Source organism: Gopherus evgoodei, chromosome 4, assembly GCF_007399415.2.
Source record: "Gopherus evgoodei ecotype Sinaloan lineage chromosome 4, rGopEvg1_v1.p, whole genome shotgun sequence".
Classification (NCBI taxonomy): domain Eukaryota; kingdom Metazoa; phylum Chordata; order Testudines; family Testudinidae; genus Gopherus; species Gopherus evgoodei.
The window spans coordinates 83,818,108-83,832,237 of NC_044325.1; the positions used below are offsets into that span (position 1 = coordinate 83,818,108).

The 14,130-nt window shown below is 41.0% G+C and overlaps 1 protein-coding gene across 4 annotated transcripts in view; it reads left to right on the forward strand.

Moving 5' to 3' along the window:
* The window catches only part of TRAF6 (TNF receptor associated factor 6), a 39,587-nt gene extending 26,681 nt beyond the window's left edge, over positions 1-12,906 (forward strand). For 2 of the 4 annotated variants that reach the window (XM_030560021.1, XM_030560022.1), the window contains exons 3-7: positions 2,509-2,659; positions 3,399-3,557; positions 4,689-4,760; positions 5,980-6,057; positions 7,004-12,906. In XM_030560021.1, coding sequence (XP_030415881.1) covers positions 2,509-2,659; positions 3,399-3,557; positions 4,689-4,760; positions 5,980-6,057; positions 7,004-7,885 — 1,342 coding nt within the window. In that variant the 3' untranslated portion in view covers positions 7,886-12,906. The remainder of the gene's footprint in view (positions 1-2,508; positions 2,660-3,398; positions 3,558-4,688; positions 4,761-5,979; positions 6,058-7,003) is intronic. The other 2 variants (XR_004000054.1, XR_004000055.1) reach the window with 2 other exon arrangements.
* The last annotated feature ends 1,224 nt before the right edge of the window (positions 12,907-14,130 follow it).

The following is a 14,130-nucleotide window of genomic DNA, read 5'->3' on the forward strand; positions in this document are numbered from 1 at the left end:
TTTAAGCTTCCTGCCTCTTTCCCAATCTGAATATTCATTGATAGGCATATGTAAAATATAATCACAATAAAGCAGTCATGTACAGAGGCACCATTACATTTCTCAGTTAAGCTGCTCAGACATGCAAAGGTTTGTTGAGCAGTTTTTAGAGGCTGGATGGTGCTTTGGCTTTGAATTCAGATCACAGTGTACTTACTAGTAGATTCTTGGCCATGTCACAAGAACTACTCATCGTGGCACAACTTACCCTGATTTTCAGTCATTGTTCAGGAAAGCATAGACACTGATGCTGTGGGTGCTCCGGGGCTGGAGCACCCATAGAAAAATAATAGCGGGTGCTGAGCACCCGCTGGCAGCTCCTCCCTGCCCCCCCAGCACCTCCCACCCACTGGTGGGCCCCAGCTTCTCTGCCACTATCCCATCATCTCCCGCCTGCCAGCAGGCCCCCAGCTCCTCCCCCTCCCTTCCAGTGCCTCCCACCCACTGCGAGCAGCTGTTCAGCAGTGTGCAGGAGGCATTGAGGGGGAGGCAAAGGCAGGGTGGAGGCTTGGGGGAAGGATTGAGCACCCCCAGAGAACTCAAAAAGTCGGTGCCGCTGCAGGAAAGCCCCCAATCTTGAATAACAAGCAGTGCAAATTGGTACTGGGGTGCATATATTGACCTGTGTATGGGAACTGTGTATAGCATCTTTCCACACTAAGCCCGGCTCTAACCAGTCTTAATGTCACATTTGCAAACACTTAAGTGCATCAAATTCCCAAATACATTACTTAAAATATTTGTTGTAAATAATTGGCATTTATATACTACTCTGCAGTCATTGATTAGCTAATCCTTATCCCATCTCTGTAAAGGGGCGGATGTGTGTTATCCCCGTTTTAGAGCTGAGGCAATTCCCATTTCCTTGGCCATGAAAAATTGCTGATTTTTATTTAATGTGGTCCAGTTGCTAACTATAAACTTAATTATAAGCAGGAAGTTTGTAATGCGTTACACCACATTGTACCTGTAACAACCAGCCTCCGGTTGTAGGTGTAAGTAGAATGAATGTTTGTGTATTGTGACACTGAGATCAGTGTTTGGACTGGGGAGCTATGAGATCTGAAACTGCAGACCGCTGCTTTGTTTTTTCCGTTTGTTTAGGAGAGTGAGATTCTTGTGGCAAACCATCTCCTGAAAGCAAAACCATAAAAAGGAAGGTCATGGCCTCTTTCTAAAGTCTAAACTTACCTCCCTTTTCTGTAGCAGTAATCTAACGGAGTAGGTGCTGGCCAATGATTTTCTTATCAAGTGAACAACACTATTTATCTACCTCTCCCCACTTCCGAATCCAATTATCTTTGAACCTCAAAGGCCCTCTGACTCACAATGCACTCAGAGTAATGTTTAATCCATGTTTTTTCACGCTAGCAGTATTGTCCATTAGTACCACAATTCAGAATTCTTCTGTTTAACTATATTACTTAACTTTGTACATTCCCATATGCATGTGTTGGTTCACAGCTGAAGGCAGGTACCAGGTAATCTCCACTGTTCCAGACAAAAATTGAGGAGTTGGGGACAGTATGGGTGAATTGCTATTTGAATTGCATTACATAGCAGCTCTTTTTTTAAATGTGACCTGTGCATATATGAGTGTAAAACGAGGAAAATGATACATTAAACTTTTAAGGGGCACCACTTGAAATCTAGTCAATTTCTTTTCTTAAAGTGGCTTGAGATACACCTGCCCCAAATCCCTTGTCATTTTTATGTCTTGAGTGTTACTTTAAGACATCTTACCTGTGGCTTTTCTCATTCCTGTTGCTGTGTGAAAGACACAAAATAAAGGAGTCTAACTGATTATACAGAGGTAATGGGGAAACTGACTAGACAAAAGTGCTGTCAAATATGAAGTAAACAAACTGGAAAAAATAGAAATACTTGCTTCTCAACTTCTAATTATGGTAATCGTAGGTGTTACTTGTAACAATGGTATGTTTTCACATTTTAAAAAAAAGTGAGAGGAGAAGGGACAAAAGGTGCAGAACTCTTTAAATGTCTGATTCCAAATCCTTTTTGTGCGTGGAACAAACACCCATTGATTTCAATAGGAATTGTTCATGAAATGGCTGCAGAAATGAGAACCTAAATTATTAGCCTTTGTGCATCCTCCTTGCAGGTTTATTCCCAGAATGCTTACCAGTGCAATCATCCAGCTGGGTCTGAGCAAACTTAATACTATTCTAACCCAAGGGAATGCTACTACAAATGGAATTCTTTTGAAACCTACGTACAGGTAGTATTCTGGTAACATTAGTTATCAGGATATTTTATGGTATAATTCTTGCTAGTTGCTGTGTAATTGCCATTATTTCCAACGCCTGCCTTAACGTTTTATTATGACAATATGAAATTTTGATTAGTGTAAGAGAAGACTTTAAAGTAAGGGTAGGGAAAAGTCTGAAATGTGCTAGATTTTTTTTTCTTATGCATACATATCACCTCATCCTCTTCTTTTTATGGTAGAGATGCAGGTCACAAATGTCCAGTAGATAATGAAATTCTACTCGAAAACCAACTCTTCCCTGACAACTTTGCCAAACGGGAAATCCTCTCACTGAAGGTGAGATGTCCTAACAAGGGCTGTCTTCTGAAGATGGAGCTGAGACATCTAGAGGTAAGAATCATTTGAAAAAAATGGAAAATAGGTTCCCATTTTGAAATTTAAAAAAAAATCTCTAAAATGACTCTGTGTAGATGGTCTTCATCTTATTGGTGGTTGTGGTTTCAAATCCGCTGTTTGTTTGATCAAGGGTGGTTCTGTTTCTCTAATTGAAAGAAATAAGTGGCTGATCTTAGTTACCTTACTGCAAGCCATATGTCACAGCTTGCATACAGGAAAAGATAGTGCCTATAATGTTAATAATAGTGGTATTAGTTTCATCATATTAGTCTCCCTTTGGCCTATCTTTGTCACCAACCATATGCTTTCTATAGCCAGTGTCCAAAATGCCAGTTAATACCTGCTCAAAGCAATCTGAATAAAATATAAACAATTTTTAAATATTCCTGGAAATTGTCCAATTAAACAATGTGTTAAACTGTAAAAAGTAGCCATATGATGACTCTTCAGTATTAATGTTTGTGCAGAGCTTTGAATTTATAGTCCTGTTCAATCCTTGGCTCTGCTGTGGAGCTCTTACATATGGACTGCAATAAAAGTCATTGAGGTTCTGGGTTTAAGGGCTAATGTGGGCAAATCCTTTTGCAGGATTGGGGTCTGAAAGAATATTAAAGGTGCCAGTTGTATTCCTCTTGGAGCCATTTTGCTCCATCTTGGATATGTATGAGTAGCTGGTACCTGGAGCACTTTTGGGGGTTTCTAATACCACATCGTCTTGTTGCTCCTTATGCAGGAGCATCAGTTGAATTGTGATTTCTGCTCTGTGGAATGCCTACAATGCCAGAGTTCCTTCCCGAAGAACCAGCTGCAAAACCACATGACACTGGAATGCCCACGGCGGCAGGTCTGCTGTCCAAACTGTGCTACATCTATGGCTTATGAAGATAAAGAGGCACGTGTTGAAACATATTGGAGTGGATGAAAAATACTGTAACATTTGTCCTCGATTGTTAATGCAGTATCAATAGAGGGTGTTCATCAGGATAGTAAATTGATCCAGAAACAGCTTTGCGTCCTGCTTTGCTGGACATTAGGAGGATGTGACCTCCGGATTGTCCTCTCTTGGGCAGGTGAAGACTAGCGCCCCCCTCCCCCCTTTTGTGTGTGTGTGTGTGGTGTCACGGTGGGGTCATACTTGGTTAAACCTTTTTTGGAGACCCAATGGTGCATGGGGAGGTAAAAGAGTTTGAATAAGAGGGCACCTTTAATTTTGACCTCACAAAGAGAGCTGGCAGCATTAGCATCCCACAATGACCTTAAAAAGAAAAGGGGGAGAGGCCAGAATAACAGGATAGGACAAAAATACTGGTGTTTGGTGGGCTTTTTTGCTCTGCACACAAACATATTACCTGCTGGAAAGATTGTACTCCAATGCCTAAATCTCTGCTTAGAACAAGAGAGTTGGAGCAAAACTTCTGGATTGTGTTCTTAGCTATGATTCTGACTCCTGGGTGACATTGAGCATCTGGCTTCCATGTTTTGAGCTTTCGTTTCCTTATCTCTTTATAGAAATAATCTGTCTCGGGGTATATTAGGTTTATCTGAAAAGCACTTCAAAATCTGCCATTGAAAATTCCCACATTAATGCACATCATGTTTGTGACCCTTTGACCCTTTTTTGTCAAATGTTAAGACTTCTTAATATATTCATATCAATTACACAAGAAAATTATTTAAAATGTTTACATCCTTAATACAGTTAATTAAACCCAAACTTCACAAATGTCAAATGAATCAGAATTTTGTAGAATCAGAAATAGGACTTATCACTATGAATTTCTGATAAGACAAGAATAAAATTCCAGAAAGTGAAAAGACTCATTCAGGAATCTGAAAGGGGGTACTTTCCTATTTCCTAATTAAATCCAGAAAGATACAAAGCTTGAGACTTAAAAAATAAATGATCAAGAATTTTACATAGACATCTAGAACACAGGGTAATCAATGCTCCCTTCTCTTTTAATGATCATTTAATTGTTACTAATACTTCTCGTTTTCTCTCTCACCTTTTCAAAAAATGAAGCTTCATGACCAGAACTGTCCACTTGCAAATGTGTTTTGTGAATATTGCAATACAATGCTGATCAGAGAACAGGTAAGATCCTATCTTTTTGCCATATATCTGTCTGTCAGGTTGGAGTGCATCCTAAATAATATTTAACCTATCTAGCTGCAAACAATTTAAGATTTTATGGTAACCCATGTAAGTATCTGATTCCTCACATGTCAAACTTCCTCTAAATCCGGGGTTCTCAACCTTTTTCGTTGACTTCCCTCCAGCATGCTATAAAAACTCCACGGCCCACTGGTGCCACAACAGCTGTTTTTCCCCGTATAAAAGCCATGGCTGGCATTAATGGGTAGAAAGCAGGTCAATTGCCTGGGGCCCCACACCACTAGGGGCACCGCGAAGCTAAGTGGCTCAGGCTTCAGCCCTGGATACTGGAGCTCAGGGTCCTGGGCCACAATCCTAGGCACCGGAGCTTCAGCTTTCTTCCCTGAGCCCTAGTGAATCTTAATGCCAGCCATGCTTGGCAGACCTCCTGAAACCTGATCGCCCCCTATCCTCTGGGATCCCTGATCGAGAACCACTGCTCTAAATGGTGTTCCAGTCTGCAGTTGCAGTTCAGGTGAACTTTAAACACATAGTTTGCTGTCAACAATCCATGTTATGCAGAAATCTGGACTGGAACCATGGAGTACATGGCAAAGTGCCTGGCTATTGTGGTGATCGTACATGGAGTCAAACAGGACTTCAGGCAACTGCTTCTACTTATGGCTGATCCTGGAAGGCTAATTTGTTCAGGGTTCTAATCACTTCTAAAGTCAACTGTACACACATTGTGTAAGAATGTGCACTGAGATGACTGTCATTGGAGACGCCCTGTCACCCTCTAGGTCAACATAACTAATCCCTTTCCTGGAGTCTGAAATTTACAGAGAATAACAGTTATCAAGGAATATTACGCTGGGGTGACTTGCAGTGATGTTGCTGCATTACTTTGCAATAATTTACTAAATGCCTTTAACACTTAGTGTTTACTGAAGTGCAAATTAGTGGTGTGTGGTTGGTCATTATTCCATTAAAATGTTGAAATCTGTTGTATTTAAGGATAGCCACGTATTTCAGCTGGATCCTGAGAGTTGGAACGTTGCTGTGCTCTTAACATACACAGTCACCAATTCTTTCGTCGTGTTCTGTGATTGAATGGCATAATTTCTTTTCTGAAACAAGAAGACTTTGATCTGAAGAAGACAATGTAAACTATTAATCATAAAAAAAAATTAACCTTTAACTCTCATTTTGGTTTTAGATGCCTAATCATTATGATAATGACTGCCCTACTGCCCCAGTACCATGTACATACAGTGCCTTTGGATGTCCTGAAAAGGTAAATCTTTCTTTTATGCACATCAATGCAAAGAGTTCCTCAGTACCTCTCATCCAGTCTGTGTCACAAATTTTCCTGGCTTGATTTTTACAGTTTGACTTTCAAAAGCTGTCTATTGACCTGACTCAGCTTCTGTTGAAGGCAATGAGAGCTTGATTAGATAAGTGCCCGGATGCTTTAGCAAAGTCTGCCCTAAATCTAATAATTTTCTGGGGTGGTTTTAATTTGGTGTTCTAACCTGTGTTGATTTCAGAGTATATTTTAAGCTTAAATACCAATTGTCTTCTGTAACTTTGTCTTATGAAAGTTTTTAAATGCCAGGTATGTAACTCTTGTAGTTTAGGGAAAGCAAGTGGCGAATACTTCAAATCCGCATGATCCTCAAACTTATGATTTTTGGTGAAACAGTGCTAATTGTGGGGAAAGTTCCAAGTTTTCCAATTACAGTACTTCCTTTTAACGGTGCATTTCTCTCATCTTCAACTGAGTGCTCTCCTTGCCTTTCCTGAATACACTGTCATATTCAGGGCTCTGGTGCCACTACTGCAGTGCAATGTAGGGAATACATTGCTGATTGCTAACAGGATAGTCGCAGTATTAAATTTATGCAAAGTAGTGGAAGAATTCTATTACCTTTTACATCATGATTTTAACAGATCATTTTGACTTAAACGCTATTTTTCTCTACAGGCACATGGACTGGTTATTTTTCTGACCTGTCTGATCTTAAGGCTGGTTCAAAACAAAATTCTCTCAGTTGGACTTGACTTGACTTTGTCACATCATTTGTTTTGTCTTAGTTCTTGTTCCAGCTGATCTGTGTTAGCTAAAGCCATTTCTATTATGCACTGCAGTTTATCTTTGAAGCCCAGTATTTTGTGGCTTAGTTGCAGGAAATGTTTTTGCTGCTCAAGAGTTTATGATGTCATGTCTCTTTAAATTCTAGATGCAGAGGAATGATTTGGCCCGTCATATGCAAGAGTACACTCAGGTTCACATGAGAATGATGGCTCAGACTCTCCGGAGTATTAGTGTTACTACCACAACTCCCATGTCCTACCTCAGTGGCCTATCCTTTGAGCCGTCTGTCTTCTCACATGTCCCACCTGCCACATATGATTGCAACCCAGAAGTTGAGAACTTCAAGGAAACCATTCAGCAGTTGGAAGGTCGCCTGGTAAGACAAGATCACCAGATCAGAGAGCTTATTGCTAAAATGGAGACTCAGAGCGCTCATGTAGGAGACCTCAAACGTAATATCCAAAATCTAGAGGAAAAAATTGCCGAAATGGAGGCACAACAATGTAACGGCATTTACATCTGGAAAATTGAGAACTTCAGTGCACATCTGAGAGCCCAAGAGGAAGAGAGACCTGTTGTGATCCACAGCCCTGGCTTCTACACTGGGAAACCAGGCTACAAACTGTGTTTGCGCCTGCATATCCAGTTACCAAATTCTCAGCGGTGTGCTAACTTTATATCCCTCTTTGTCCATACTATGCAAGGAGAATATGACAGTCATCTGCCTTGGCCATTTCAGGGCACCATACGACTTTCTATTTTGGATCAATCAGAGGGACTTGCAAGGCAGAATCACGAAGAAGTAATGGAAGCCAAACCTGAGCTTCTAGCCTTCCAGAGACCTACAATCCACCGCAACCCAAAAGGTTTTGGTTATGTGACATTCATGCACCTGCAAGCTTTGAAGCAAAGAACCTATGTAAAAGATGATACTCTTCTGGTGCGCTGTGAGGTTGTAACGCGTTTAGACTTGAACAGTGTACGGAAAGAGGGCTTTCAACCTCGCAGTACTGATGGGGCTGTATAGTCTGTTGCGCCCTAACTAAGGGAACCCCATACTGCTGTTCTTCCACAACAGATTGGAAGGACAAGAGCATGAACGAAGGGATTTTCCAGAGGGGAAAAGCTTCACGATAAGAGCAGTTATCTGGGTTGAACAATGCCATTCTGCTTGCTAATGCAGCTAATTTAACAGAATAGAATTTGCTGCCTTTGGTAATACAAGCTTTTTCCTCTGTGGGTCATGTATTAAATATTTCTTCTTCTCTGTTAATGTATTAAGCTAAGTGAGGGAAGTATTGCTGTGTTATCAAAGGTGAAATTCTTCAGTAAGAATTTATTCCTACACTGGGGGAATTTGGGTCAAATTCCACTTCTAGTGAGTAAGTGAAGCATTGAAGCTGAATGCCCCAGATGTCCTAAATATGGAAGTATTGAAAAGCTACTGAAAGGGGCAGAAAGCAGGGGATGGGGAAGCAGCTGGGAGGAGTGGAGGTCATGTGGGGGTGGTAGAGGATAAAGCAGGAGGATTACTTGGGCCTCAGGCTAGCAGTGCCTAGCATAAGGGGACTAAGGGCCAGGGGACAGGCAGGCTGAGAGGGGTACAACTAGTTCATGCTGGTCCAGGTCACATCTCCCTGGGGAGTTAACACAGCAGGACTAGGAATCCCAGGGAAGTTTCTCCTGTATGCACCTGGGAAATGGCACCTCCAGCTTCTGGCTCCAATTTCAGCTAGTGCTCTGAGATCATCCCCCTCCATGCTCTTCCTTGAGGGCTAAATAGCAGCTGCCCCCACTGACTACTTTGTCTGCCCCTCTGTCCTGTGGGATCCTTTCTGTGCTTGTGCACCTGCCTAAGTGTTCCTGTCCTGATTGACCTCTTGTGCTCCTACCCCATAGACCTTCCCCCCGTTTGTCCTGCTCTCTGCCCATCTGCTCTTCAGTCTCAGCTGGTTTGTCCTTTTGTCTGTCAATCTCCCTCTCACCTATCTCAGCCAGAGGCACGAAGCACGAGGGCCAAAACTCTGCTGCTGCTGGTGAGGGCTCCCGACCAGACACAGCAGCCTCTTGTCCCTGGGAGCATCTGAGCTGCCGTGCACCCACTGCCACCATCTTAGAATCATAGAATATCAGGGTTGGAAGGGACCTCAGGAGGTCATCTAGTCCAACCCCCTGCTCAAAGCAAGACCAAAACAGGTCACTGCTGAGCATCTGCTTTAACTAAAATAGATATGAAGCCGCCAGGAGGCTGTTGGTGGTGCCAGTGCTGGGACAGGCACCAAGTGGAAGCAGTGTGCAAAGTTGTGACCAGCTGCTGCCAGCAGCAGAAACACTGAGAGAAGCAGCAGCATGGCAGGGAGCAGGGGCTGAGCTGGGCAGGGTAGGTGAGTAGAGTGGCCCCCACTATGGGTCGGTGTCATGGGGCTGCTCAAAGGGAGACAGTTCAGAGTGACGGTTTCCCCTGCTATCTAGAGAGGTGGATTGACTTCATTGCCGCAGCTGCTGCTTAATAGTACCAGAATGGTGTTCTGGCGTGACTACATCACTGCCCGGGAGGATGCAACGCACGTACTGTAGCGGAAGTGAACTAGCTGAACTATGAAAGATGGTCTCTTGCTACAGATTCAGGAGATATTCACCTTGGAATACAGACCAGTCTAAATGGACTTAAATCCAAATGGCAAGAATAGAGGAAGGAAACAAAAGTACAGACTGTTTAAGTGCCTTTATAGCTTAGCCAGGGAATGCACAGCAAGGGAAACTCCAACACTTTGAATTTACCATGTTCATTTTGGAATATGAAGTAAGATTAGGTCTCAGTCCACGGTCCCTAGACATCTGTCGGTCTCTCTCTATCTTCCTCCTCCCAGGGAATTATGTTCAGAAACATTCAAACAGGAACCCGCATGATGGTGTTGAATCAATCTTGGACTTCTGAAAAGCTTTCTACAAAATCCATGCAATACAGCCCCAGAAAAGGCTAAACAAACGTTTCTGCTGAATGTGCTGAGATCACTGAGGAAATGCTGATAGAAACTATGGCTTTTAGACCTCCCTGTAACTTATTTATTCTTTTCCCCCCGCTCCCATAATGTGTATGTTCACCTTGTTTGCAATTGTGTAAAAACATGGCTGACACTCTTCCACTATAACTAAGGTGGTGCTGGATGGGTTAAAGTTCTGCATTGGTAGGGATGCTTTTTGTGGTGGTAGGTCATATTGGTGTGAGAATTGTTCGACAGAGAGGAAGAGGATATATACTAGGTGGCTCAGGGATCATGGAAACTTTTACCTCTTGGTCACACCTGACATGCCAAACTTACCAGAGATCTAAAAGCATTCCTATCAAATGGCACTCAAGTGGCCTGTGTGAAATGTGGTGGAGGGTCTGTCTCTAGTTCTCAGCAAACAATTGTCCACATAGTGCCAAAAGTAGTGATGGCTTGTTGAACTAGAGAGCTTCAGGGCATAGTAGGTTATCCACCCTCACCACCTAGAAAAGAACAGGATGGTAGCCCGCTATTAGGGCAGTATTGGTGAACTTGCATTGCTATGTGTTCTTATAATAAACAAGCACATTCTAGTTTCTGTAGTGGCATCTTTCACAAACACTACATTTACTTAAAAAAAACCCAGAACACCTAGGAGATTCCTATGCCTATTTCTTGGCTTTCTAGACTGATTGTCTGCATCCCATGTTAATGTAGTCTTGTTCATTTGAAGCTGGTTAGTCCAAACTCTCTGCTGCTAATAGGAAAATAATGGATTTTAATGTATAGAATTTTTTCAACTCTACACTATGTTCAGATTTGTATATAGACACAGAGATTACTTTTTTAAAACACAAAAAAAAACCTTATTTGTCCTGTGGTAGGCGTACAGACAATCTGATACAGAAAATACGGAACCAGGCCGTGCATAAATGTATGAATATCTCCCAGTCAGCATGGAATATTTTTCTGATTTGAGGAAGCTGGCAAGTGGGGTTTGCCTCACGTCTATTGTGTAAATATTACTACAGGGCAGCCCAATAAGGACCAACCACAGGGAAGGAGGAGAGTTAACGCACAAAGGTCCAGTCTGTTACAAACTTCATTGTCAGAGCACCATGTTTATAACAGGTGGTTTTATGTGTGTGCGCTTTGGGTTGTTTGTTTTTTTTTCCCCTCCCACCTGCATGGGATCAGAAATGTACTATGCCCTGGAAGACCACTGTTTTCATGGCATCCCAGCCTACTAAAATATGTAATGTGAATGGAGTGTGGGAGGGAATGTTATTTTCCAGGCTGAGTGGCTATACTCTGCACATATAGACCACCTTCTCCAGGGAAAATACTGACAAACGTGAGGACAGACTTGTTGAATTGAGTGTCTGCATGTATGGGTTTGCTGCTTAAGGGACAAAATTTGTTCTTGCCCAAGATGTTACCAAACAGTTTAGCTGGAACCATATTTAGACAAAGTTGAAGCATTCTTAATGCTAGGCTTTGATTGTGCTTAACAGTGCCTATGTGATATACACGTGTAAGACATTTGTGTTGCATCATCATGTACACATATACCAATTCTCCGCTTCCTTTTCAGACAGCCATTCTTTTCTAAGGACAGACTTGCTTCTCATATTCCTCCTCTCTTTATTGCGTAGGAAATAAAATCAGATTCTCTTTCTGGGGACAGAGGAAGAAAGGAGGAGTAACTTCTAACTTATTCAAGTACTTCTTATTTCCTCTGGCTCCCTCTTCTTATAAATTGTATAGTGCATCATTTAAAAAAACCTGTCCCCTATGAACGGGTCTTTGAAGTGCCAACTTAACACCTCTAGGAGTTCCATTTTAATTACCCTTTCAAAATAGTTAAGATGTGTTTTTACAAAAGACCGTCAATTCCCAGGCACAACTATCTGCTTTTTAAAAATCTCAGTGTAGTCTACTTTTGACTTGAAATGAAATTCAACATGTTGGCAGCTCTGTAGTATATGTAAGATTTAATTATTTCAGTTGGATAATGTAAAATAGCACAGCCAAGTAGGAAATAGAAAAGTTGGTACATGGTACACTGGCAGAAAAAAATATGTAACATTAACTGTTTTAGCTGCTGCTGATATTGTATCTATTGCGTACTTATTAAAGGTTGCACTATGGAATTCTAACCCAATGCCAAGCTGATTTAACCACAAGGCTTACATGGGAGACTTTCTGAGCTGATATGTTAAATATCAGCCAAATATATTCTCTCTTACTAACCGTATGTACTTATCTATGCACACCTCTCAACTACTTAATTTGAAAAAAAAATTATCTTTGCTACAGTGCAGTTCCAGAATTGTCTGTCACATCACACATGGGAATGTAATTTCAGCTGGTGGAAAGAAATTTGTAGAACTTAAATGCTGGATTGAGTTTCCATCCAGATCTGTACAATCTCAGTTGTTAAAGTTATTTTATTTCATCTCTTTTTGAGCTGGCATTGTTTGAGAGTTCAACTTCCATGATAAAATACAGCTTTGTAGTGTATTTGCTTCACCTTTTCCACTAGAGGTCTGTTTTCTTCTCTTTTAAGAAATCATTATGCTATGACGGTTGAAGAATGATCTTGAAAAATACTTAAAAGGAGAATGGATTTTGGATCACAACTGCCACAGATTTAAGAAAATTTCTGAAATAAAGCAATCTAAAACAAATGTGGAGTTACAATGATTAGCCTAGTTTTCAATTGTTAACTTTTTAAGGGAAATGCTGAATTTAGGCTTTGTGTATAGTTCTTTCTCTGTAACTCTTGGTGCTTTTGCAGTGTGTGTGTGTGGTGTGTGTGTGTAGAGATATAGATATACACACACACACAATCTTATGTTTAGAAGCTGGATTACTTTCCCCTTCTATTTTTTAAATCAAATTTCTGTTACGTGTGTCCAACAATCTTAGAATAATAGAATTGTAGGCCTGAAAGGAACCTCAGAAGATCTTTTAGTCCAGTCCCCAGTTTTTCCCCTTAGACTTGCTTCCTATGGGATCTTACCTACCAACTCCCTGAGTTTGCTAAAACCTGCCTTCTTAAAATCCATTATCTTTATTGTGCTGTTTTTCGTCCTACCATTCTTTAGAATCATGAACTCTACCATTGTGTGATCACTTTCACCCAAGCTGCCTTCCACTTTCAGATTTTCAACCAGTTCCTCCATATTTGTCTAAATCAAGTCTAGAACAGCATCTCCCCTAGTAGTTTTCTCTACCTTCTGAAATAAAAAAATCTCTAATACATTCCAAGAACATGTTGGATAATCTGTGCCTTGTTGTGTTATATTCCCAACAGATGTTTGGGTGGTGATGGGGGACTTCCCTACCAAGTCCTGTGTTTTGCATGATTTTGTTTAATTTAAAAAAAAAAGTCTTATCTACCTCTTCTTCCTGAGTAGGTGGTCTGTAGTAAATCCTTGCCATGACATCTCCTTTGCTTTTTATCCCTTTTATCCTTACCAGAGACTTTCAACAAATCTGTCTCCTATTTCCAAGTGTATACATTTAATTAATATATACACAAAGCAACATCTCCCGTTTTTTCCCTGCCTGTCCTTCCTGAGCAACCTGTACCCTTCTATACCAATATACTAGTCATATATTATCCCACCAAGTCTATGAGGCCAACTATGTCATAGCGTTTTCAATAACTAGCATTTCTAGTTCTTCTTGCTATACTTCCTACATTAGTGTACAGACATCTAAGATACTTATTTGATTGCCCCCTCCTTTTTCCCATGTTCTCTTTTGTGTCTCCCTTATTCCTGCTATGTATTCTTTATGTATGGGTGTACTTGCAAGGTTGCTGCTCTCAGAATTCTCTGGGTGTCATATTGCATATGAGACTCCTTTTTAGCTCAGTGTCCCCCTGCAGGGCAGGGGGAGTAATTCTTTAAAAATTATCAGCACATTATTATACACAGACAATTATATTTGTGAGATGGAAAAACTCATTCTGTGGGCTGGCTATGTAGCAAGTGGTCCTGCCTATTGAATTATTTAAATCTGGTAGTAAACAAAATGGATGGCCTTTGTTTGCCTTACTAGAAGACATTCTTTTTCTCATCAAATGTGCACTAATGCTTTGGTGCAAACAAGTACTCTCATCAGTGTTGTTGAAGAAACGCTCTGATCTGCATTTGAACACAATGCACACTCTGCTGGTTTCACTGAAGTATCTCTCAATAGATTAATATATTTTGTAACTAAAGCACAAGCTTATTTCATTCAAACAACTTTTTAGAAATAAACTTTTCCA